This window comes from Apteryx mantelli, chromosome 1, assembly GCF_036417845.1.
Source record: "Apteryx mantelli isolate bAptMan1 chromosome 1, bAptMan1.hap1, whole genome shotgun sequence".
Lineage (NCBI taxonomy): Eukaryota > Metazoa > Chordata > Aves > Apterygiformes > Apterygidae > Apteryx > Apteryx mantelli.
Window position 1 is genome coordinate 158,575,672 of NC_089978.1, and position 22,899 is coordinate 158,598,570.

Genomic DNA, 22,899 nt, shown 5'->3' on the forward strand with positions numbered 1-22,899 from the left:
GTTACCTGTTCAGTGTGCTTGGTTTTGTTACACAACTGTTCTGTTTAGCTTGTGGACTTAATGGGCAGCAATAGCTTGAGCTCAACAAAAACAACCTGAAAAAAACAAGACTGTAGAAGGCAGACATATTCTTCCCCACCACCACCACCACACTTATTTTCTTAGTGTATATCCATCTTAGCAAGTGAAAGGTTATGACTCATGCTTTCATAATGTATATGACAGATATATTTGTAGACTTACGTAATAATTTTATGCTTGGGGCTTTAACCACCCTGTATTACAACCCTAGGAGTAAATAAATCTGGAAAATGCATACTGCAGTAGGTCCTTGTAAATGCTCCTACAGTGAATTTTAAAGGCAATACCCAGAAAGGTTCAGCACAGTTTACTGGCTCCTGGATGCTGAGTGCAGCTTGAAGTCTTGCTCTCTCTTTACATGCCTTTGCTCAAGGATGGTGGAGATGGAAGAAAGAGGAGACGCTCTTTTCTTCTTTTGTTGCATCTAGGTGGTTGTGCTCTCCCTGCCTTTTAGCAGTAGCGGTTTTCATAACATGGAGTTATGCTTCCCTAGTACCAGTTTGAGAACCAAGTGCCAAGCAAATTCTTTTAATGGTATATTATTGAAATCTTTTAAAGTAAAAACAACTCTATTGTTGTTTTGTTTCTGGAGTGCCATTCTACCTTAGATGGAAAATAGAGTTAAACTGTTGTTGATTTCCTTAGTCTGTTCCAAAAATGTGTGACACAATTAAAAATCCAAAATTTCAGTAACAATGAGCATTTAATTTTTGTCAGTGATGGGTGTCAATAATTCTACAGGCTTATGTCATTAGAATTTTCCACCGATAAATTAATTTTATCTTAAGTAGACAGTTAGACAGTCACCAGTGCTTGCTGTTTCTGCATTTCTCAGTAATTTTCCTGATTAAGAACACCTGATAGCATATGTATTAATCAGTGCATATGACAAAGAAATATTGTAGTCTGGGCAGCAGGAGAGAGTTTTTAAACTATTTGGAGGGTGGGTTTTTGACCTTAAGAATGAATTTTCTGTACTGTTTACTTGCAGAATCCTTGAAGTGAATCAGAATCAAAAGCAGGTGGAGCAGGATATTAAAGTTGCCATATTTACACTGATGGTAGAAATAAACAAAAAGGGAAAAGCTCTGCTGCATCAGTTGGAGGTAAATTCATTTATATCATAAGAAAAAAAGTCAATCAATGTTTTGCAGATTCAGATTAAAATAAAATAAATTTGTAGCATTAGACACCCGTGTGTGTCCCATTATAATTCCAAAGCAGAGAAGTGTTTCACACAAAAGCCATTTGGGCAAGTATTCTGAATTCTCATCTGTATTCCCTTTTTGTGGATCAGAGCTGTATCCAAGTCTAGCTTCTATTTCCATGCTTTTCTAAGTCATAATTCTATGTATCATGCATGAAAAGTCTTTCAATCAGATTTTTAAGTGTCATAAATTCAGCAATCCAATAGCATATCAAAGGACAGAATTGTCTAGGATGGAGACCTAGAAAAATATTATCTCCAAGTGTGTTTTTAAAAAAAAAGTGTGTATCGAGAGGCATATATGTATAAAAATGTGTTTCATAAAAGTCAACGGGAATCTGTGCACACAAAACGCTGATATCTTGAAAACGTATACTGACTTCTGTTGGATAGCTGCAGTCTAGAAAAAAAAACTTTTTAGAAGAACACAGTGAAACCATTTGATCTTTGTGGATTACCAAAGAGAAAGCTAATGAATTTTAACTGTAAATTGAACTCTTTCACTGGAACTGCTTTTCCACTTGCAGACTCTGGCAAAAGAACATCGGATGAAACTTCTGCAGCAACAGCAGGAAGTGGCAGGTCTCTCTAAACAGCTGGAACATGTCATGAATTTTTCCAAATGGGCAGTTTCCAGTGGAAGCAGCACAGCACTGCTGTACAGCAAACGCTTGGTAAAGTTAGGAAGATACCTCTCAAGTTACTTAGGGATTATTGTTAAGGCAGATATTTTTGCCTGTGACACCAGGAAATTAAGCTTGCTGATGACCTTCTACTAACTGGAAGATCTGTTTAATTTTTCATGTTTTTCTCTCAAAAACATAAATACAGAATGTTTCTAATAATTTAGCCATCTGGTCCTGATTCTGTCCTGTTATCCCAACATAGAATTGTTGTAGGTCTACAGAAGTAGGGATAATCCCTTTTTCTGGAGGAGCATGAAGCATTGGGTAAAGTTGTTATGTGTATCCTACATCATTAGTATGGTTCTTTTCACTGCCTTTTACGGCTTTTGAGTTCAGAGAGAGAAGGTATTTATATATCCTACAAAGTCTGATATCCAGCATTTTAATGTAGAATTAATGTGTTGCCTTGTTCTAGCAGACTAACATTCCATTAAAAGGCTTCAAAATTTGTTTTTGTTTTTTTTTTAACTGATAAAAATGAAGCTGAGGCTTTTGCTTGTCCGTACAAACAGTTAGGAAGCTAAATATTTCAGTGCTAAATTGGTACTTATGATGTAAGTGCACATGGTGTCACTAAATTAACTGATTGTGATGAACAGAAATCCTAAAAAAACAAACAAACAAACAAAAAAGATAGGTTAACTCTGATTTATCCAGAGGTTACTGGATTGTACTAGCCTGACAAAGGAAATCTGTGATAATATTGAGGGAGATGCTAGATCTTCTATTTTCAGTTCCTATGATTGGATTACAAGATTTTTTTTCTTTATTTTCTCATTGCTTAGTTGAGAATCTGCTGTATTTTTTCATTTGTTTATTTTGTTCGGATAGCCATTAAAATGCTGCAGGCTATAAGACATAGTGGAATATTATTCAGTTTTCTCAGTTTACTTCAAGTGGTTAAATTCACTGGGCCTACCCTGCACTGCCTTACCAAGTACTATTTTTTAAAATTAAATAGGGAAAAGGGACATCAAACTGAGTCCTGTTGTCTATAACTGCATAGTGTTGCCACAAAGACTTTTGGTATATGAATAAGCAAATATGTTATGTTGTAAGCATTTTTGTCTTACAAACATCATACACTCTAAGAAAAAGTGCAGCTAGCCCATAAAATCTTAGCAAATGAGAGAGATTTTCAAAAAAACAGGTGAGATTTAGGCTCCTATTTTTTTGCTGAAGGACAGTGTTATTTTGGAGTTGAGTAGCCAGCCTGTCCTTGGACATCTAAAAAAAACTCTTTGGGAAGAGTAACACAAGTGTGAGGCTTGTGCTCTGGGGTATCCAACCATATAAAACAGGAGGGAGAAGTACCCAGCGTGTTTATTCTTCTGTTATGCTGTTGGGGAGAATGGTTCAGATTCACGGCTCTGACCCCGTAAGAAAAACTCTTGTTTTGTTCCTATTCTAGATTACATATCGCCTACGATATCTTCTCCGAGCAAGGTGTGATGCTTCACCAGTGACTAACAATACCATCCAGTTTCACTGTGATCCTAGCTTCTGGGCTCAAAATATTTTCAATCTAGGTATGATGTGGTGTTATTATCCCTTTGGAGCCTTGATCCTATTTTAGAAGCAACTTTCTTTTTGTGAGGATGAGTAGCCTCCCCACTTTTTATTATTATTGTTGTTGTTGTTGAATATTTTGTTTACTTAAAAAAACCCCAAACCTTTAATCCTCTATAAGTGCACTATATGGAAAAAGCATTATTTGTTAATACTCTATCGCAAGTATTCATAAACTTGCCTTGCTTGAATGCCACTTGTGATGGCTTCTGATACGAGGAACACAGTCCATAATCCTACTGTGTGTACTAACCAAGGATTCCAGCCCTCAGTCTCATTCTGCATCTTCCAGCCTGTTCTCTTACTTCAATCTCATCTTCCCAAACTGGAGCCCATAGCAGTAGCTTAACATGTTTAAGAATCTCTGTTTGTTCACTTCTCATGCTGAACAATAAGCCTGGGAGAATTGAGATGATGAAAAAGGGAGAACTCCAAAGAAAAGTAGATTAGCATAGAAAATAGCACTACTTTTAGAAACTTAGGTTTGACGGTTGTCTGTTAGTTCCACTTTCCTGATTTGCTGGAAAGGACTTTAGGAGAACCCGTTTTTAACAGAATTGCAAACACAGTTCATCTTCATGACCCTAATACCTTCTAGGAAGGTTTTGCTTTTGTCTCCAAACCAGTGTTTCTTTTCTCTTCCAGCTATAAGTAACTGGGGTTTTATGACACTTGTGAATCCCAGAACCTGGGAGCTTTGCAGGTAGCCTGTTTGCATGATTGCCTAGAAGCCTATGAGTTTAGTGGAGATAAGTATCATAGGAACTCATCTGCTTAGGAGCAGGAATTGGACCTTAGAGGTCTTTTTAGGATTTTGACTATTTAGCATTCTTACTTTCTCTCCACTGTTAGCTTGATGGGCGTTTTTTTGTTGTTGTTGTTTTTCTGTCATGTGTAGAATGTGTTTGGCAGATACCCATGGGACCTTTTCTGCCTTTCATCAGGAAGTGCAGTCAGCTCCACAAATGTAAAGAGAGGTGCAAATATACATTTCTCTGTAAAGGCAGAGAAAGGAAGTGTTATGGCAGCACTTTAAGGCTAACAGGTTCCTCCTTTATCTTTGATTTTCTTTGGGAAAAGAACCAAAGTGAATCTCTGTTTCCAGACATGAGCTATCAAGCCATGTGGTGATGACTATGTGAATTGTTGCTAAATTGAGATGTGTGGGGGTTTTTTGGGGGGAGCTTTTTGTGCAGATTTGCCTAGAAACTAAAAGGCTTAAAAGGGGGTGTTATCAGGTAATGAGAGATTGGTAGGATTTTTTGTCTTGATGCTTCGTATATTTAATATTTTTGTTAATGTCTCTGCCATGGTAGTCACCTGGTATCACAATTAAGGCAGTTTTCTGCCCTGCTCTGCACCACAATATGCTAGCTGGCCTGTACTTTTTTCTGTGTCAGACACCCTATGAATACCTTTTTTCCTGTGAGTTCATCACCAGAAATAGAATGGTGCTACTTGCATAGCTTCTCTGATCTTGGGATGAAAAAGAGGAGATATAAAATTCAAGTTGCACTTTCCTTCCTCTTCTGGTAATCTCTCAAAAGATGTTCCAGGCTAGATTGCACAAGGTCCACAGGGATTTATGGATTTGGGGAGAGAGTTGGAGGAGGCTGATGTCAGGTTCTGCTGTGACAGGGATTCTCAAACTGTCTTGTGCTGCAGCCACCTCATGAGGTGAACTCTGCTTGGAAGAGGCCTACCTCTCTGGGAGACCATGGGAATGAAATGTTTACGCCCCAGTTTTGTATTGAGAAGCTATAGTGCAGCCTTCCACAGATCATTACAAGTTTCAAACTTTCAGTCTCAGAATTATCCCCTTCAGTTTGTATGCAGTTGTACTAAAGTCAGTCTTTAAATTGGGGTTGTTATTTCTCCTTAATGGTTAGCCCCCTCGTGCATTTAGATAAAATCATGACTTTCCCCACTTCACTCTTTGCTTTGAATAAGCTAAGCTTCTTTTTGTCTTTTTTGTAAAATGAGCTTGCCATTCCCTTGAATCTAAATCAAACTCTGTTCCAGTTGGAATGCATCTTTCTTGAGTGAAGTAACCAGAATGCTACATGAGAGCGCTGTATAACCACGCTATATCTCTTTGCATAAAATTGCACACAAACATCAGTGTCTAGTCAAGGTTCCCTCTAAATCAGTGAAGAGAGAGAGAATACATCTCTTGGACATGCTTATCACATCCTAGAATTGGTGATGTGTAGCAACTGATGACATTATTTGAGTACTTCATGATGCTGATTCAGAGACAAAAAAAGGATCACAATACCATTAAGTATTATGATACAGTTAAATCTTTTGATCAGAGAGTTGGGTCAGGATGCTCTGCTTTCATTAAAATTTCACTCACCTGCCTTTCAGAGAGACAGGGCATCTTCCTAGGAGAGTCTATCTCAGAGGAGTTTGCAGCACAAGACAGTTTGTCAGTATCTCCTTTTTCTCCATTATAAAATACAATCAAGCTTTTGCAGGCAGGCAAAGTAAATGGACTCCTCTATCTCATGCTTACCCATCCTTTACATTACAATAATGAACAGTGACCTCATGGTATCAAAGGAACTAATTTTGAGAAATTGCATTTCTCCTAATTGCAATATTTTAGCATTCATTTTATTTATTTTGTTTAAACCAGGTTCTCTGGTAATTGAGGATAAAGAAACCCCACCACATATGCCCAAGAGCCCTGTGATGGAAACAAATTTACAGCCACCAAGCAGTTTACCGTCAAACCAGCTGTCTAAGTTCCCAACACAGATAAGCTTAGCTCAGCTCCGACTGCAGCACATGCAGCAACAGGTCATGGCTCAGAGACAGCAAGCTCAGCGTAGAGCAGGTCCAGTAGGTTTATCAAATCCAAGAATGCCAGGAACCCTGCAGCAACCTCCTGCTTCTCATCAGGTAAGTTTTGAATATTCCAGAGAAGACTTTTCTCCACCTAACTGAAGAAGAGGAAAGTAAGCTCTAGAAATGTAATTTCACGTAGCACACTTCTTTAGCACATGGGTATTCAAAAGGGTTAGGAAGCATTTTCTTTACTGAGAATTGAATGGGCATTTTAAACGTGTCTGGCAGAATATGTAGTAGCACTCAGCCTATTATTGCTCAACAAAAAAAATCATTAGTATCAGCCTGTATGAAGTGCAGTTGCTGAGCTGCATATTCCGTATTTTTGTCAGATGGTTGTAAAGTGAACCTCTTACTAATTTTTTCAAGACTTTTTTGCATGGAGCTGTGGTTCTTATAACTTTCAAAGTTGTAAATACTCTCACTAGCTTTTTTGTATCTTCATTTATTATAAATAATTCATAACCATCTACTAGATTTTATTTTTAACATTAATTTTCAATATGTGTTCTGTGATCACTCAAATAGATGGTGTGGTACTGTTTGTTTACATGTAATTTGTTATGTATTTCAGAAGTTTAAAAGGGCCACTCAGTAAAAATTTCTGGAACGTTGAATAGATATCAGACAGCTAACTTACAGAATTGTTTCCTTTCGTACAGCCACCTCCACGCTTGATTCATTTTCAGAATCATAGCCCCAAGTCCAATGGGTCACCTCTTCCTGCACAACAGATGAGATTTCCCTCAAACCAGAACATACCAAAGCAAGCCATGAAGCCCAACCCATTGCAGATGGCATTCTTGGCACAGCAAGCTATAAAACAGGTAGGGTGTCTTTCCCTTTTCACTCACCATGTGAAAATAAAATATCAAATGTGCCTTGTGTCATCTTACTTTTCATTATGTTTCTAGTGTGCTTTACAATTAGAACAGAGACTGCTTTCTTATCTGTGACAAGATACCCACAGTTTTCTTAATGAGATAACTGTCACATTTCTTTCATTCTGTGTTCTAGTAGCTGAAATATTATGGAAATGAACCACTGTGTGTGATATGTAGGTGTTTCGTTCTGTTGCTTTGCTGTCACTATGGCTTCTGGCCACTTATGCAAAACCTAACACGAGCATGGTCTGCACACTACAATCAATAGATAGAATAGAAAATCTCACCATTTAGTCTAATGCTAGTGACTTCACAAGTAACTAGATAAAAGCTTGACTAAAAGCTATAGCTGCCACCATTCTCTGGAGTTTGCCAAATCTGAACTCTTACAGATGAGGAGAGGAAAGAAATTCCACAATTGTGGGACCTCTGCTGAGTGAGAGTGATCAATACCCAGCTGATCAGCAGTTGAATTGGGGTAAGAGCAAACACTTCAGATATTTTCTGGCTGTTCAGCAAGGCAAACCTTATTAAAATACGTATCAACACAAGATGTTAGGTATGCGGAAGAAAAGAGATGGTCTTATCACCAGAGGTGTGGGGGGAGAATCAAATGAACTTCATCTGTGACCTGAGAAATGACTGGCTGAAAAGGAATTGAGCAGAGTCAAATTTTGCCTACAGTTACCATGAAATTTCATTAAAGTCATTGAAAAACTTGTATGTCTAAATGAGAATGAAATTTAGTGTGACTTGACTGTGCACTTGATATCATGGTGATAAACATATAGGTGGGTAGAGGCCCAGTCAGCATTTCAAATTCTTAATCGCTTTAAGTTGTTAGGGGAAGCAGCATCCAAGTGACACTATAGATTTTTACTTAATAAAAGTACTGGAGCAGTTGTGCATTCAGCCTATTATCTGTAATACTTTTGTTTCACTAAAACTGTTATATTCCTTCTACAACACTGTCAATGCAACATGAAATATTAATAGATACTTAACATCGAGATATGGCTTTGAATTTAAGAATTCACACTCGTTTCTTTTATTCATAGTTCTCAGCTACTTGTCTTTCCTTGTTTTGCAAGATTGGTTCTTGAGGTTAGATAACTTCAGAGTAAATCAGGATTTTAAGCTTGAATTCAGCTTACTAAACTAAGCTGCTTGCTTGGCTAATGAGTTAGAATCAGTATATGTAGTAGATGTGATCTTCTGTAGAAAAAAATAGTGCTGAATTGTGGATTATTGTCTTTTCTTAGTGGCAGATTGGCAGTGGACAAACTTCAGCTGCCCCTTCAACTGCAAGCAGCACATCATCTACTCCTTCCAGCCCCACAATCACTAGTGCTGTGGGATGTGATGGGAAGACATATGCTCCTCCTGTGATAGATCTGAGTTCTTCAGTGGGTAGCTCCTATAATCTACCATCTCTTCCTGATGTAAGTGTAACACGCAAGCAATGTTTTACAGATTTTATTTTAAAGTAAGTTGAAAAAAGTTTTTAAATTTGAGAAGTAGGCATCCTATTAGACTGAAATTCTTCTGCTTGTTAAGTCAGACAGTTCTAGAAAACAACAATGCAGAATTGCCTACATGTTGCTGGCGGTATTCAGGACTGTTCCAGGGAACAGCCATAAGAGGTTTAGGACTACTAGGAAAAATGACATTGCAGACTGTGATTGTATTTGGTCTTGCTTGTTTGGATGCTGCTTATTGGCCTTCAACCTTCATCTTTTTTCTTTTTCTTTTTTGTTCTTCAAGTGATACTAATGAAAATGAGTTAGCTTAGCTTTGGTTACCAGTGTCCCTAGGTAGCACTGATTTGCTGATGGTATTTCTGGTAATTTTTTTAACATTTTTTGAGATTTTTGTCTCATTTAAAGGACTATCTTATTAAGGTATTAACTGTTGGTATACTGGACTCGAATATTCCTTATTTCTTTTTCTTTTAGTACTTTTCTTCATATATCCTCTAACATGCATGTGGGCAAGTAGTGGAAGGAGCATCTTTTCTTAGCTTCTGAAGTTCTGTTTCAGAGTTTCTTTTGATTAGTACATATTTGTCAGAAGTCCACATTAGAGCTGTTGAGCTTTAGTCAATTGATTTTATTTTTTTAAATAACTACTGAGCCTATTTTTGATGTCTAAAGTTTGTAGATACCTGTAATCTCATGTTTTTGTAGTCATAATTCGCTATTAATCCCTGTTTCTCCCTCCTGTCTTTTGTTCTCCTCAATAAACTCTCCAATAAAATGCTCTGTTTTTTAAACAGAGTACATTGCAATCACAGTATCTGTCAGGGTAAAAAGATGTACTGCGCAGCACAATCATGAAACACTATTGAATCTTTGAGAAGTTTTAGCATGCTGATTTTTTTTGTGCACAGCGTCATTTTAAACTCTTCTACTTGTATGTGGTTATGTTTATGCTATTAAGATATATTGCCCAAATCACTGTAAATATGCTGAGCTAGCAGGTGCTTTCCGAAGTCTAGCTAATGTAGAGCAAGTTTCAATGATCAGTGCAGTTACTACCAGTAGATTTGTGATGTGTCTGGATAATTTGGAATACTAATACCAAGCTGACTTATTTTCTGACCAAACGTTGATCTTATTTATTACAAGAAATCTAACATTTCAAAAGCTCATTTCTTTTTATCAATCCAGAATGTGCAATTCTTGCAGGAAGTTAAGATGATAAAGTGGGAGCCCCTAAAACGGCTTTCAGTTTTCTGGCCTGAGCCATGGGTGAAAAGACAAGCCTTGGCTTACAGTTTGTATTTTGAGTGAATATGCATGGCTCCTGCCCTGAAGATAGGTAGAACAGATGGAATTGAGTATCCCTTGAGATTCTTCCAGTCCTGTTCAGCATTAGTAGATTAATGGGTAGTTTGTGAATTGCTTATTATTTTTAGAATAAATAACACGAGCATCTTGAAAGAGGGTATGGAAATACAGTTTCAACTCCTCTAACCTCAGTGTGTGAAAATTACCTGTCTGATGTAAGCCTTCTCTGTAGATGATGGAGAAAAACAGGCACCTCCAGAATCATCTCGTCTTAAAATAATGGTATGAAGTATTGTCTGGACTTGGCCATTTCCTTGCTTTTTAGAGAGAGCAAGATGACCTGTTTAGACTAGCCACCTCATTTTTTGGATGGCTAAAGTTAAGTGAGATGCATTTTGGTCTTCACCTCCAACATAACGTATATATGGCAGATGCTTCTTTCCCTCCCCCAACACTTAACTGCTTTCTCTCCTCTCCCCCCACCCCCAATCTATTAGATTGACTGTTCAGGAAACATCACGCTGGATAACATTATAAGGAAGGATGGTGCTGCAGAGCAGAATCAGCCAAAACCCCCTTCGAACAGAACTGTCCAGTCACCAAATTCATCAGTGCCATCACCAGGCCTCTCGGGTAACTGGATTGTGTTGCAATATAAGTGCTGTAGTGGAGGAATCTGATGTGGCTATGTTAATGCTGATATCAGATTTTTCTATTTTATATCAAAAATGAGAAGTCTAAAAGTGAGGGCAAAGTTGTATAAAACCAAGTAGGGGATAACGTTGAGATAAGGTTTTAGCATTGTCAGCAAAAGTATGTGGACAGATCTTAGAAACGTGGAGAAAAAAAAAATAATAGGTTTTAGCAAATTACACATGCAAGTGTATTTGTAGAAAAATGGCGCACTCAAGGGTATACCCAATTAAAACCTAGAGGCTGTTGTATGCCGCAAGTATTTGAAAGGGTAAGTAGGATAGGATATAATGAGAAACAATGTCTGTAAGTTGTGACTTGAAGTTCAATTTGGACATCAGAAAATATTTTCACTAGGAGAATAGCGCAGCACTGACACAGGTTCCCCAGAGAGGTTATTGTTAAGGGTAGCTGAATGTGGTGGACTTGAAGGACCCAAGGGTTTCCTCCCCACCGTGGCTGGTGGAGATGAATGGCTGCTCCTAACCCCCCTTTCCAGACTAAGCCAGTAGTGAGTCTGTGAGCATGAATTCCCAGTATGTGTGTGCACAGCATTCACTTGCTTGCACAGTACAGCCACAGACAGATTCACGCAGACAGGACAATGTATTCACAGGCATCCACATAAACACAGGCAGCACAAATAACCCAGTCCTGTTTCTCAGCATCAATGCTCAGGGAAAACACCCTTCACAGATCTCTTAGCTATCTGGCCCCCAGGCCCTTGGTCTCTCTCATATCTGGTGCCCAGATCTCTTGTCCTACTTGACAGTTAGCTTGGCTTGAAGTTTCCTAGCAGATCTCTCGTACACAAGAGCACGCTGGCACAGAAAGTTAGAAATAGAATTCGATAAGAAGATAAGACAGACCACGGTGATCAGGCGTGACTCAGCCAGGCAAAGGTGACTGACCAAGCAGCCTGCTTACGTGCAGTGGGCCCCTTTTAGTTTTCCCCTCCCCTCCATTATCCCATGCTTCTCCTCATCCTCTCGTGAACTTGTATTAATTGAGATATGGGTTAAATAGATAAATGAATAACTCAAGAGGGGGAACTTGCCCAAAACCTTGTGTGCTTCTCCAAGTCGCATCTCAAACTTGGCACAGCTTGTGTTTTGTTCTAATCTGATTCCTCTGTCCTAGGAGGAGTGAGTGTGACAAACATACACCCTCCAATTCGTTCACCCAGTGCCTCCAGTGTTGGAAGCAGAGAGAGGTAAGAAATGAGTGGGAGAGAAGAAAAGCATTACTTCCATCTCCATAGAATATGCTGTGTATAGCCTCAGTCTCTTCTATCATTAATCCATATTGAAGTTAATTTGTCTCACCTTCTCTGTTAAGAGACCAGGTCTGATGGTTATTATAGCACTCTTTGCAGTCTAAAAGTAGTAATTTCATTTGTAATGTATTAATAGCAGATCTAAAAATGTAGCAGCTCTGTAGATGATGGCTAGATTGGTGTTATTAATAGGTTACCTATTGTAAATTAGGTTTGAAATTCAGCAAAATCAGCTAAAGAAGAAGTTGCGTACTAAAGGTCTTTGTGGAACCATAAATGACTTCAGATTTTAGGAATTAATATTACAAAGAGGGTTGTTAAGAATTTTCTGCCATAATATAGTCAGTTTAGTGAGCACTAGATATCTACTGAGAGTCTACAAAGATGTTTTATCCCTTAGTGATGGAATATTAATGAACAAATAGGTTTAGACATTGTTGTTTGAAGAGAGCAGATCCATTAATGTGTTTCAATAAATCTCACACAAGATTAATTTTTCCACATAGGGAAAAATCAGATGACATTCAAGCTACTTGAATTGGAAATGCAGATGCTTTTTAATATAGAATACCTCTTCCTATATTCCATTTACATAGTAGACGCTATGAAGGACTCCAGACATCCAAATATAAACTGTTTAAATGTTTGAAATTCTATCTGCTGTCACTTGAATTCATTCACTTCTGGATTTAAAATTCTTCATTGCTGTTTAAAAAAAAAAAAAATCTTTTCCAGTTCAGTTGTAGGTTCTTTTTTTATCGTATCTACACACATGAACAAGGGCAGAGTCCAGTCCTTAAAGCAGGTCCCTACTTTCTCTGCAGTTGAAAGGTTATGAGAAGCTCTGCCAAGATAATGTAAATATATGTGCTTTATCTGCTTATTTGCTAGTGTGTGGTTTATAATGATCAGTTCAACTCTGGAGAAGCACTGATCTTCCCCCAAGATACAGCTGTATCTCCTCTAAAATGGAATGGTATTCAGTGGAAATGCTGTTCTGTTTATGACCTAAAATAATTGGAGATTATTTGCAAGTCTTTCACTAATGGGAAGTAAAATCATGAGCAGCTCTGTAGTTCGGGAACCAAGCTGTTAAGTTTTCCCTTCCTGTAATGCCTTTTCAATACACATGAAAAGATACAAATGCAGATGTTGTATTCTATAAAAGTAGTACTGCTCAGTATTTGAAGAACAGAAAAAGGATTAGAATCCTAAGGTCTCAGAAAGCATCACTGTACAGAAGTTGTCCCGTTATGACTCTTAATTTCCTTTTTCCTGCCTCTTGTCATTTATAGTTCTGGCTCCTCCAGCAAGCCACCAGGAGCTGATTCTACACACAGAATCCCAGTTGTTATGTTGGAGCCGATCAGAATTAAACAAGAGTCTAGTGCACCAAATGAGAACTTTGATTTCCCAGTTGTTATAGTGAAGCAAGAAACAGATGAAGAATCGCGGCCTCAGAATGTAATGTTAATAACTCTCTTTAAAGATTTCTTTTCCATTTGGTAGTGGAGGGTATTTTGCATGTATGGGGAATAAAATAATTTACAAATACTCTGTTGGGGACTTACTTTTCAGAGGAAAAAGCTGAAGGTATTGGCATAAAAGGAAGAGGTGAAATTCAAAATCAGACCATTTCTAATGTCAATTCAATTAATAAACTGTTTTGATCAGACTGCTTTCATCCATTTAAAACCTTGGAGGCAGGAAATAGTGAAACATTTGCAAACATCAAACTTTCATGTGGTGCTAGATGTTTCTAATCGTAGTGCAATAATATACATAAGAATAAGGGTGCTATTTTGGGGGGGGAATCAAAGATTAATTTTATTTTTTATTACTGAAACAGTATTTAAAATGTCAGAATTTGATCTTCGTAACTAACTTCTTGTATTTAGCTGCTTGAAGCTATAGCTATGATAGTAATCCTTGCATAGACGTTACAAGTTGTATGACTAACTGCATGTAAATTCCTTATTCTAGTCAGTTTACTTGTTGTTAGTGACATTTAAATTCACTTCAATAGTATAACCAACCTGCCTATGCTTTTCATTCAGATGACCTTTTCAAGAAGCATACTTACTTCTCTGCTGTTAGATAGCAATCATAATTCCACTTCTGATGAAGCTGTACTAAGAACAGATGCACCAGACAGCACGGATGATCAACCAGGGATACTACAGGAGAGTACGTCTGGTGGGAAGACAGGATGGTTAGGCCCCTCTCACACAGGGGAGGGCAGAAAAGAGGATGATCCCAATGAAGACTGGTGTGCAGTATGTCAAAATGGAGGGGAGCTCCTTTGTTGTGAGAAATGTCCTAAAGTATTCCATCTTTCTTGCCATGTCCCTACACTGATGAACTTTCCAAGGTAATTATGACCACATTAATTCCATATAAACTATCATTAAAAGACACAAGCTGTGGATTGTGAGCCACAGTGTAGGAACTTTCAGCCTCAAAGGGACTTTTGCCATCTTTGAAGTCTTGAAGCCTGAAGTTTTATTAATTGGTGAAAATTGGAATTTGCGTTGAAATGTGAGTTTAACTTTATTGCAGCTGTAAAATCTGATAGAACTCTTCACTTATGTGGCAGTTAGGCAAGATCACTTATATCTAGGGCATCTATTATTATCTGTGGCCTTAAAATTGGGCCATAGAATTACCTAGGTATCATAAAAACCATTTAAGGGCAACAGAAGAGTTAATGTTTCTTCTAAAAATAATAAAAAATATTCAAAGAAAAATCTAAGCTAATATAGTATCAAACATGTTATTTACTGTAGTATTAAAAATGGCTATGGCTCCAAGCATGAGATATAGTGCTTTATATCTGTTGGTAACATTTCATTTAGCACTGAAACAAGCAGTAGGCTTTCGTGATTGGCTGTTACAATAAAACTACTCAAATTATTCAGTCCAGTTTCAAAATTCAGTCTTAAAATATAGATGATAACTGAAAATAGGTTGTCATTGTTATTAGAAGTATTCCTGAAGTTTACTTCTGGAATTAATGTCTTTGATAAAATAAATGGCATTTGTGGTATTCCAACTCAGAAATGCTGTATAATAAGCTTATTAAAGGATAAGAGCATCTGTCATAACATGCTCATTGTTTAATGATTTTATGTAAATATTAGGTTTTCTTATTAAATATCAGTATAGTTTGTTTAAAACTGCTGGTATAATCCATTTGGATATTAGCTTACAGTTTTGTAAATTGGTCATCCCTGTTTATGTGCAGCTCTGAACAAGAATATTTCCACAGTTATATTTATTCTTTTAAATGTCACTAAAAATGGCACATAAAAATGTTTCTCTTACCTCTTGAAACTTCAAGTTATTGGGCTCTTTTTTTAAATAAGATGGTGTTATGTTATAGTTTTGTGCCATAAGCAAAACCTACTAAAGGTACAGCAAGCACTTAAACTAAAACATTTGTGTCTGTCTGACAGGAAAAAAAAATCTTTAAGCAGGCAGGTAATTACATATTTACATGGGTTTCTATTAACATTAAAGCTTCAAGAATACTTCTTTAAATTTTCTTTCTCACTGGATCATTCTGTGGGAACTCTGAGATATTGATGGCCAGCAGGCAAGGGAGTCAAAAATAAGGTTTCTGAGAAGGGTTCATATTTGTAAAGGTGCATATAAACACAAGTGTGCTGTATTCCTGGACCTCAGAACCAGTTAGCTTAAGTTTCCTCCTGGCTTCAGATGTATCCAATTTTTGGATCTCATCTTTTTATTCTTTTCGCAACTGTAACAGTCTACAACATGTAGTTTGGTATCTTACCACTAGCTCCTCCAAATGTACAATCATTCTTTTATCATTGTCAGTCCATTTCTTTCATGATTTTTTTTTGTTCTTCCTCAAGTGGATGGAATTTTTTCCCCTGTAGATTCACAAGGTCACTTTGTCTTTTTTCCTCCGCGCCATCACACTCCACCCTATGCTTCCTGATTCTTATATATTTAAATATGTCTCCCTCCATCTTTCATGTGTTTCTTGTTTTCTTGTATAAAATCTTTGGGTCATGGCCCATATCTGTTTTTGTATATCATCTAGCACATCATTCCTTTGATGCTGGTCCAGGCACAGAGGTGAGACTGTCATATAAATAACTCTGTCAAGTTAAAACAGTAGAAGGCAAAAGATTTTTGAAGGCAAATGGCTGTTATGCTAAAACTAGCAGATGGCGGGAATCTTTGGATTACTCTAAAACCAGTTTGACATACTTTTTTTTCTTTTTTTTTAACTTGGAAAGTCTTCTGCATTACTATTGAAATGAACTCAGAGGTGCTACAGAAACTATTTCCTGTTTCCAAGGATCTCGTTATCATTATAAGGTATCTCTGCATTAAAAACATGCATACTTTGTATCTTGGCACAACTGGTTATTGCTGAATTCTGTCTCCTATGTAAGAAGTACAATTCAGCCCTCTTGTGGTTATCTGTGAAGATGCAAGTTTCTTCATTTACAGAGAACTAAACTGAAACTATAGACTCTTAGTAGGTTTTTAAGAGCTTAGGGAGCTTCACAAATTGTTTAAGGGAGTCTATGGACGTGGTCAGCTTGCAGAATTAGTTTTGTCGTCTTCTTTTGCTGTGTCACCTATAGTGTCATCTACAGGGTTTTCCTAGACACTAACTGGTAAACTTAGGAACAGCTGATAAGTTTACTTAGAAGGTGAAGAATTTCCCAGTTTCAAAAAAATTTGTCTAAGGTAATCCATATTGAGTAGTTCAGACTTGCAAAGGGAAAATACAGTTATCATATGACACTAACACTTTTCCTTCTGTTTAGCCTATTTCATTTGTCTACAACTGATTCTTTCAGTCTCTCTGTAGTTAGGAAATAGACCTCCAGTTAAAGCTTTGGCTTGATCCTGTAAGGTCGAATGAATGGTTTAAGCACTAACAAAAGTGGACACCATTTTGCCAGTACCATTAAAAAGGAAAGTTCTAATGCGATGTTCTTTGCCAACAGTCCCTTTCTTTGCCTTTGTAGCTGAGAAAAGAAAAAATGCACCAAGCTTAAAAAAAAAAACACCCCTACAAATGAAGAAAAATTTCTGCAGATGTGGAAAGCCTCTCAAGACTGTGCTACTTCGCTGAGATTAATCAATCTGTTTTTCTTGTTTAGTGGAGAGTGGATTTGTACATTCTGTCGGGATTTGTCCAAGCCAGAAGTTGAATATGATTGTGATAACCCCACTCACAGCTCTGAAAAAAGAAAATTGGAAGGCACTGTGGGCTTGGCACCAATAGATCGGAGGGTAAGGATAAAATGGGTACTGTCTTGTTGCTCTTTGTACTATGAAATGTATACTTTTTTTTAAGTGATGGTAGGTAAATATGTGAATTCACTTCTTAAATATGCTCCGAGAGCCTAGCAACCTTCTTTAGAATATTCTGTACATCATATTCTGAAAGTTGGAGAAGTGACTGTGGTGTGATACTGTGAACTAGGACTGGACTCTAGGAATTACAAAGTGCTGCTTCTAGTATTGAGTGCATACACACACTGTGCTTCCCTTTAGTATTTTTTTCTGTTTGTTTCTGCTCTCCAAATTTAGCATAGATTGACTTTATCAACTAATTTTTTAGTCGTTAAAGCATTTCATTAATATCCTTTTAAAAATTAAGATTTTTTTTTTCTAATGAGGATTTACAGAGATGCAACACTGATCCTGCAGAGATTAACACAAGTCTTTTTGCAGCTCTGAATATTCTAGTGTAAAAGCTGCAAAACAAACTGTGGGTCTCCAACTTTGTTTTTTCCTTAAAGTTCAGAATTAAAAGAGAAACTTGTGCTCTGCCTTTTGAGCAAACTGTTGAACTGTTTGTTAGAATCTTTTAGATTTTTGGTTTTTAATTTTTGTTATTTGTTGTTTAAAACTTAATTGTTTTTTAAGTAGTTCTGAGGTGTATTGGAAATTTTCAACAATGTTTTACTTGGTTTCAGTTAGTAACTTGTGTAAATACACTGAAATTAATGTTTTATTTGGGAGCTTATTCTACCTGTAGAACTGTTATTTACATGTGCTACTATCCAGAGGACAAAAGCTAGCTCTATTTGTTTTTTGCTTTAAATGTAGATTATAAGAAATCCTGTAAATATTCTGATGAAGGATCAGAAAGCATAAAATCACAAAAAAATATTTTTAGAATCTCTTTTAAGGCCCAGGATCCAGTTTAATATACTTGGGTACACAGGAAAAATACTCTCTCCTACCGCTAACAAAAAGCAGTATATGCCTTGCACTTACAGAGCAATTATGCTCAGGTCAGGAGAAATATTACTGGTATCTCTGAGTATTTATTGAGTACAAAGAGCCATGCATGCTTTATATGTTCTCTGGAACATCCACTGGACTCAGCTAATACTGAATGATACTGTTGGTAACTGTAAAAAGTTTCATAAAATGCATTTGAGAGTTAATTGTGATATGATACATCTATTGCAGAAAAATACTGCTGGTCATTGGTGAAGACTGTTAAGCTTGCTTCCAGATGCAGTTTTTGTATTCACTCTTCTACTTGGGGACTGGGGGAATACCAAACATCTCTTTGATATCTTCTGCAGCTCATTATTTAAAAACAAATTATGTAGGATTCTCTGATTACTTGGGTATCTATTTTTCTTGACACAGAAGTGTGAAAGGCTGCTGCTGTACCTCTACTGTCATGAAATGAGTCTTGCTTTTCAAGATCCAGTTCCTCCCACAGTATGTATCTCACTTATTTCCTTTCCATTTCATATCAATCAGTAACATAATTGGCATGTTCTTAATTGTACTATTGTTGCCAATTGTGGCCCATTATCAGGAGGCAAGTTCCCCTGGATATGGTGTCTCAGATGCGTATAATTTTATTAAAACTATCTGAAGGGAAGCTGAAGGGTAAAGCATTGGGTTGGAAGGGGATTTACTAGTAAAATTCCCCAAGAGCAGATTTTACTTACTACTTCATAAATAGATACAAAAAAACAAGTACTAACGCTATCTGCTGATTTTACAATGCTGAGTAATATCAATAAAAAAGTGAATTAGGATATATTAAAAAATTAATGGATTACGAGAACTGGACTACTCCATAGTGCTAATATGAAATTGAATTTTTGTATTATTACTTGGGAGTTCATTAGTTTAAAATGCTAAAGAAAATCTTGGTGCATTAGACAATTGAAGGATGACAGCAAGTGACTTGTGCTATTACCATAAAAAAGACAGTTGTAGTCCAAGAACAGACAAAAGAGCTACTGGGGTGAGAGAAATAGAGCCTGTTTTATGTTCCTCAAGACATATCATCAATAAGTAATAATGGTTGTGTGCATCCTTTATTCCATCTATATGAGAATTTTTTTTTAAAGAACATTCTACAGAGTTTACTAAAAAGAAAGGGTCAGACATTGGGCACAAAAGATGAATTTATTAATCATATAAGGCTTGTATTACTAAATTCAGGTTTTATAGTATTTCTCCTAAAATATAATTCTCTTAAGAAAAAAAATAATGTATGAGAATATTATCATTTGATTTCATGTCTTATTTTCTTACTATGCAGCAGTTTTCTTTTTAAAAGAAAAAACAGGTCTTAGTCATACAAGCACATTCAAGACTCCAGAATCATTGATTTCTCTGTAATTCACCATCATTTCTAAAGACACATTTCTTGACCAAATTTCGCTTTCAGCAACACATATACTGCCTCCTTTTAAGTGGATTGTGAAAGATATGGTAGGATGGTCTTCAGAGTGAAACTTAAAAGACAGTTCATTTGGCTGTGTAGAAAGACAAGAATGTCCAAATCATTTGCTCTATCCTATATCATGAATGCAGTGTGGTTTATTTGATTCATTTTTGTTTTGCTTTTCTTCTTTTAAAATAGACTTTGGGAGCAGTGTATTTTAGCCAGCAAAACTATCATAAATCACTTACTCCAGAAACAATCTGTGTATATGTAAAAAGTATAATTTTCATGTCTTAGAACTGTGCTTTGAAGATGAGACTAAATCTTCCCCTCTCCCTCAGAGCTAAAGGTTTATAGAACAATAAGCAATGAATGTGGCTGCATTTGGTAAAACTATTTTTTCTCCCTGTAGGTTCCTGATTACTACAAAATAATCAAGAAGCCTATGGACTTGTCAACTATCAAGAAAAGACTTCAAGTGACCAATTCGTTCTACACAAAGCCAGAAGATTTTGTGGCTGATTTCAGACTGATTTTTCAAAACTGTGCTGAATTTAATGAGGTTAGAAAAAGTAGATACCTCATCTTGTTTTGTAGACTTAGATTTCTTCAGGAGAACTGTAGTGGGGGTAGAACTTGCAGCACAACAACTCTTTGAATTAAACTTGTTTTGATGATGAGAGCTCAGTGAAAACACAGATCACACTTTAAGCTACTTTGCTGTTAGATGACCGTGCAGTGTAAATGGTTCCATGGAAAGGAGGAGGGTTGTAACAAATATATTAGCTGAATGGCAGGACAGCAGGTAAGGAATAGGATAATCATTAATCACAGAGGTTAATGGTGGGCATTGGATAAAAAATTGTTTTAATTTCCATTGCCTCAAGAACAACCTACCAAATCTTAAGTTCAGTGAGATTTTCATTCTGGGAGGTCCACGATCACCCTTATGACTTTTAGTCATGTGTTGGTTGATTGTTATTATCCCTCACTGCACATAAGGGAACACATAATGGTGAAAAAGGGATGCAGGTACTGAGCAGACCACAGAAGCAGAAAGGATTCCAGTGGGAATAAAGGTTTGTGCCATTGGTTTTGGTTGGATTCTCATCCAGTCACCTTCATTAACTGGGAACCCTCCCTGTCATAATGGCCTCCACTTCAGGAAACTGGTCAGCCATAGTGGGTATGAATGACCTTAGGGCTGCCTAGTCTTCCAAGATACAATCACCATCCATTCTAGTAATATTTTACTGTAATTTAAAAATAGGTCTGTAAGTTAGAGAAACTAGCATTTTATGCAATCGTTCCAAAGCGCACCCTGAAGGCACATCTATATATTTCACAGCATAATCCACCTTTTTTTAACAGTCAAAATGTAGTAGTTTTTAAAATTTCTTTATATAGCTTTCAGAACCCAGGCTACATGGCTTTTGCAATTAGCTTCTGTGATAATCTATAAGAGAAAAAAGTTGGTGGAATATTGGCCAAAACTTCTGCCTTCTCCCTCTGTTTTTCAGGCATGTACTCTTTATTAGATCTTTATCTATATGTTCCACAGGTGCCATTAATATTGCTGTTTGCTTTTTGTAGTTTGTAAATCACTTTAGGTCCCTTAGGTGCTCTAGGTATAATGCTCTTTCATGGTGCATTGATATTGTTAATTCACCCAACAGCCTGATTCAGAAGTGGCTGATGCTGGCATGAAGCTTGAAGCATACTTTGAAGAACTTCTGAAGAGCCTTTATCCTGAGAGAAAGTTCCCTGTACAACCAAACTGCCAGAGTGAAAAAGATAATCCAGAACTTACTGATGACTCGGATGATGATTTTGTACAGCCCCGGAAAAAACGCCTCAAAGGAGAAGACCGTCAGTTGCTTAAATGAGTCGCATGTATTGCTATGGAACATTTTTTAAAAACTGTGAATATTTATCACTGTTAATTGTCAAAAGGGGAAAAATCATGACTGCTTTGACCTGTAGGTTTGTGGGTGTTTACTAGACTTTCTACCCCTCCTCTGAAATACAAATCTAACGGCGATCAAGGCATGTGGAGAGCTGCTTCTCTGAAGTTCCACACTTTCATCCTACTTCTGGAACAGTACGGAAATTGCTATTTGAGTGGGATGACAGCTGTTTAAATTTGCTTTGGGGAAGAAAAGAAGTTTGTATAGAATTGAAGTTTAAAACATTACATGGGTTAAACATGTGGCTTTCTGAGTTTGAAGAAAATGTGATTTCACCGGACATCTAATTTTACCAAAGGCATGTGGCTGGCCATAATTTGATTTCCCTGTACTGTATTTAACACAAGCCATGAAAACAGATGGTGTAATACTGTTGTCCTATGATACTGACTGGTACAGTGAAGGTGTAGTTGCCCCCAAAGAAGGTATCGGTAATTTTAAAATGTAAGGGAGAGTGTATTAAAAATAATTTTAAAAAAAGAGGGGGTGGAATTTGTTTGAGAGTTTTAATGGAGACAAGAAAAGACAAAATGCTTTTTTTTGCACCATCTTTATTACCACCAGCAAGAAGCAATGATATTGCTGTACTATATTGTTTAACAGGTATTTCACAGGTTTGATGTACCTATATTTAATGGAGGTCATGGCAAAATTGCAAAGAAAAAATGATTACTTGCAGCTATTGTTATTGGTCTTTGGATGTGTTTAGGAAAAAGGCATCCTTTTCTGTCCACAAGCTCTTTTTATTTTACCAAATTTCTAAATATGTTATTTTGAGAATACAGCCTGCGTTGGTATTCACTTGGAAGTACACAGGTTTGAAAAGAAGGGGGAAAAAAAAAAGAACAAAAATGCTCTTTTGTCCTTTGTCTGTCCTTCTTAAAATCACCAAAAGGTGAGAATAAATTACCTTTTTAGTTTGGTCTGATTTCCAGAAGGGTTGTCAACAACATAGATGGTTGTTTATGCCTTCAAAAATTGCAGAGTTAGAGTGGTGATTGTCAGTGGCTGCTCCAGCTGTTGGTTTGCACTCATCATTTGTGTCGTCTTAAAACTGAATTTTAGGGGGAGCGGGCAGTCTCTTGGATTAACTGTGCTTTTATTGTGCCAGAGTTTTGCAGATGGAATTATAAAGACATCTGTGTGTACACAAGGCTGCTTTCGACTTGCTTTGTGGCACTGCTGTGGTGCTGGGGAC

The 22,899-nt window shown here is 36.9% G+C and overlaps 1 protein-coding gene across 5 annotated transcripts in view; it reads left to right on the top strand.

The window, feature by feature from the left end:
- The window catches only part of TRIM24 (tripartite motif containing 24), a 67,018-nt gene extending 44,164 nt beyond the window's left edge, over positions 1-22,854 (top strand). For 4 of the 5 annotated variants that reach the window (XM_067308082.1, XM_067308091.1, XM_067308098.1 and 1 more), the window contains 14 exons: positions 1,073-1,187; positions 1,816-1,962; positions 3,386-3,503; positions 6,185-6,450; positions 7,059-7,223; positions 8,543-8,722; positions 10,567-10,702; positions 11,903-11,975; positions 13,334-13,502; positions 14,096-14,409; positions 17,186-17,318; positions 18,696-18,770; positions 20,147-20,296; positions 21,411-22,854. In XM_067308082.1, coding sequence (XP_067164183.1) covers positions 1,073-1,187; positions 1,816-1,962; positions 3,386-3,503; positions 6,185-6,450; positions 7,059-7,223; positions 8,543-8,722; positions 10,567-10,702; positions 11,903-11,975; positions 13,334-13,502; positions 14,096-14,409; positions 17,186-17,318; positions 18,696-18,770; positions 20,147-20,296; positions 21,411-21,620 — 2,251 coding nt within the window. In that variant the 3' untranslated portion in view covers positions 21,621-22,854. Of the gene's footprint in view, positions 1-1,072; positions 1,188-1,815; positions 1,963-3,385; positions 3,504-6,184; positions 6,451-7,058; positions 7,224-8,542; positions 8,723-10,566; positions 10,703-11,902; positions 11,976-13,333; positions 13,503-14,095; positions 14,410-16,306; positions 16,383-17,185; positions 17,319-18,695; positions 18,771-20,146; positions 20,297-21,410 lie in introns of those variants that run through there. The other variant, XM_067308113.1, reaches the window with a different exon arrangement.
- The last annotated feature ends 45 nt before the right edge of the window (positions 22,855-22,899 follow it).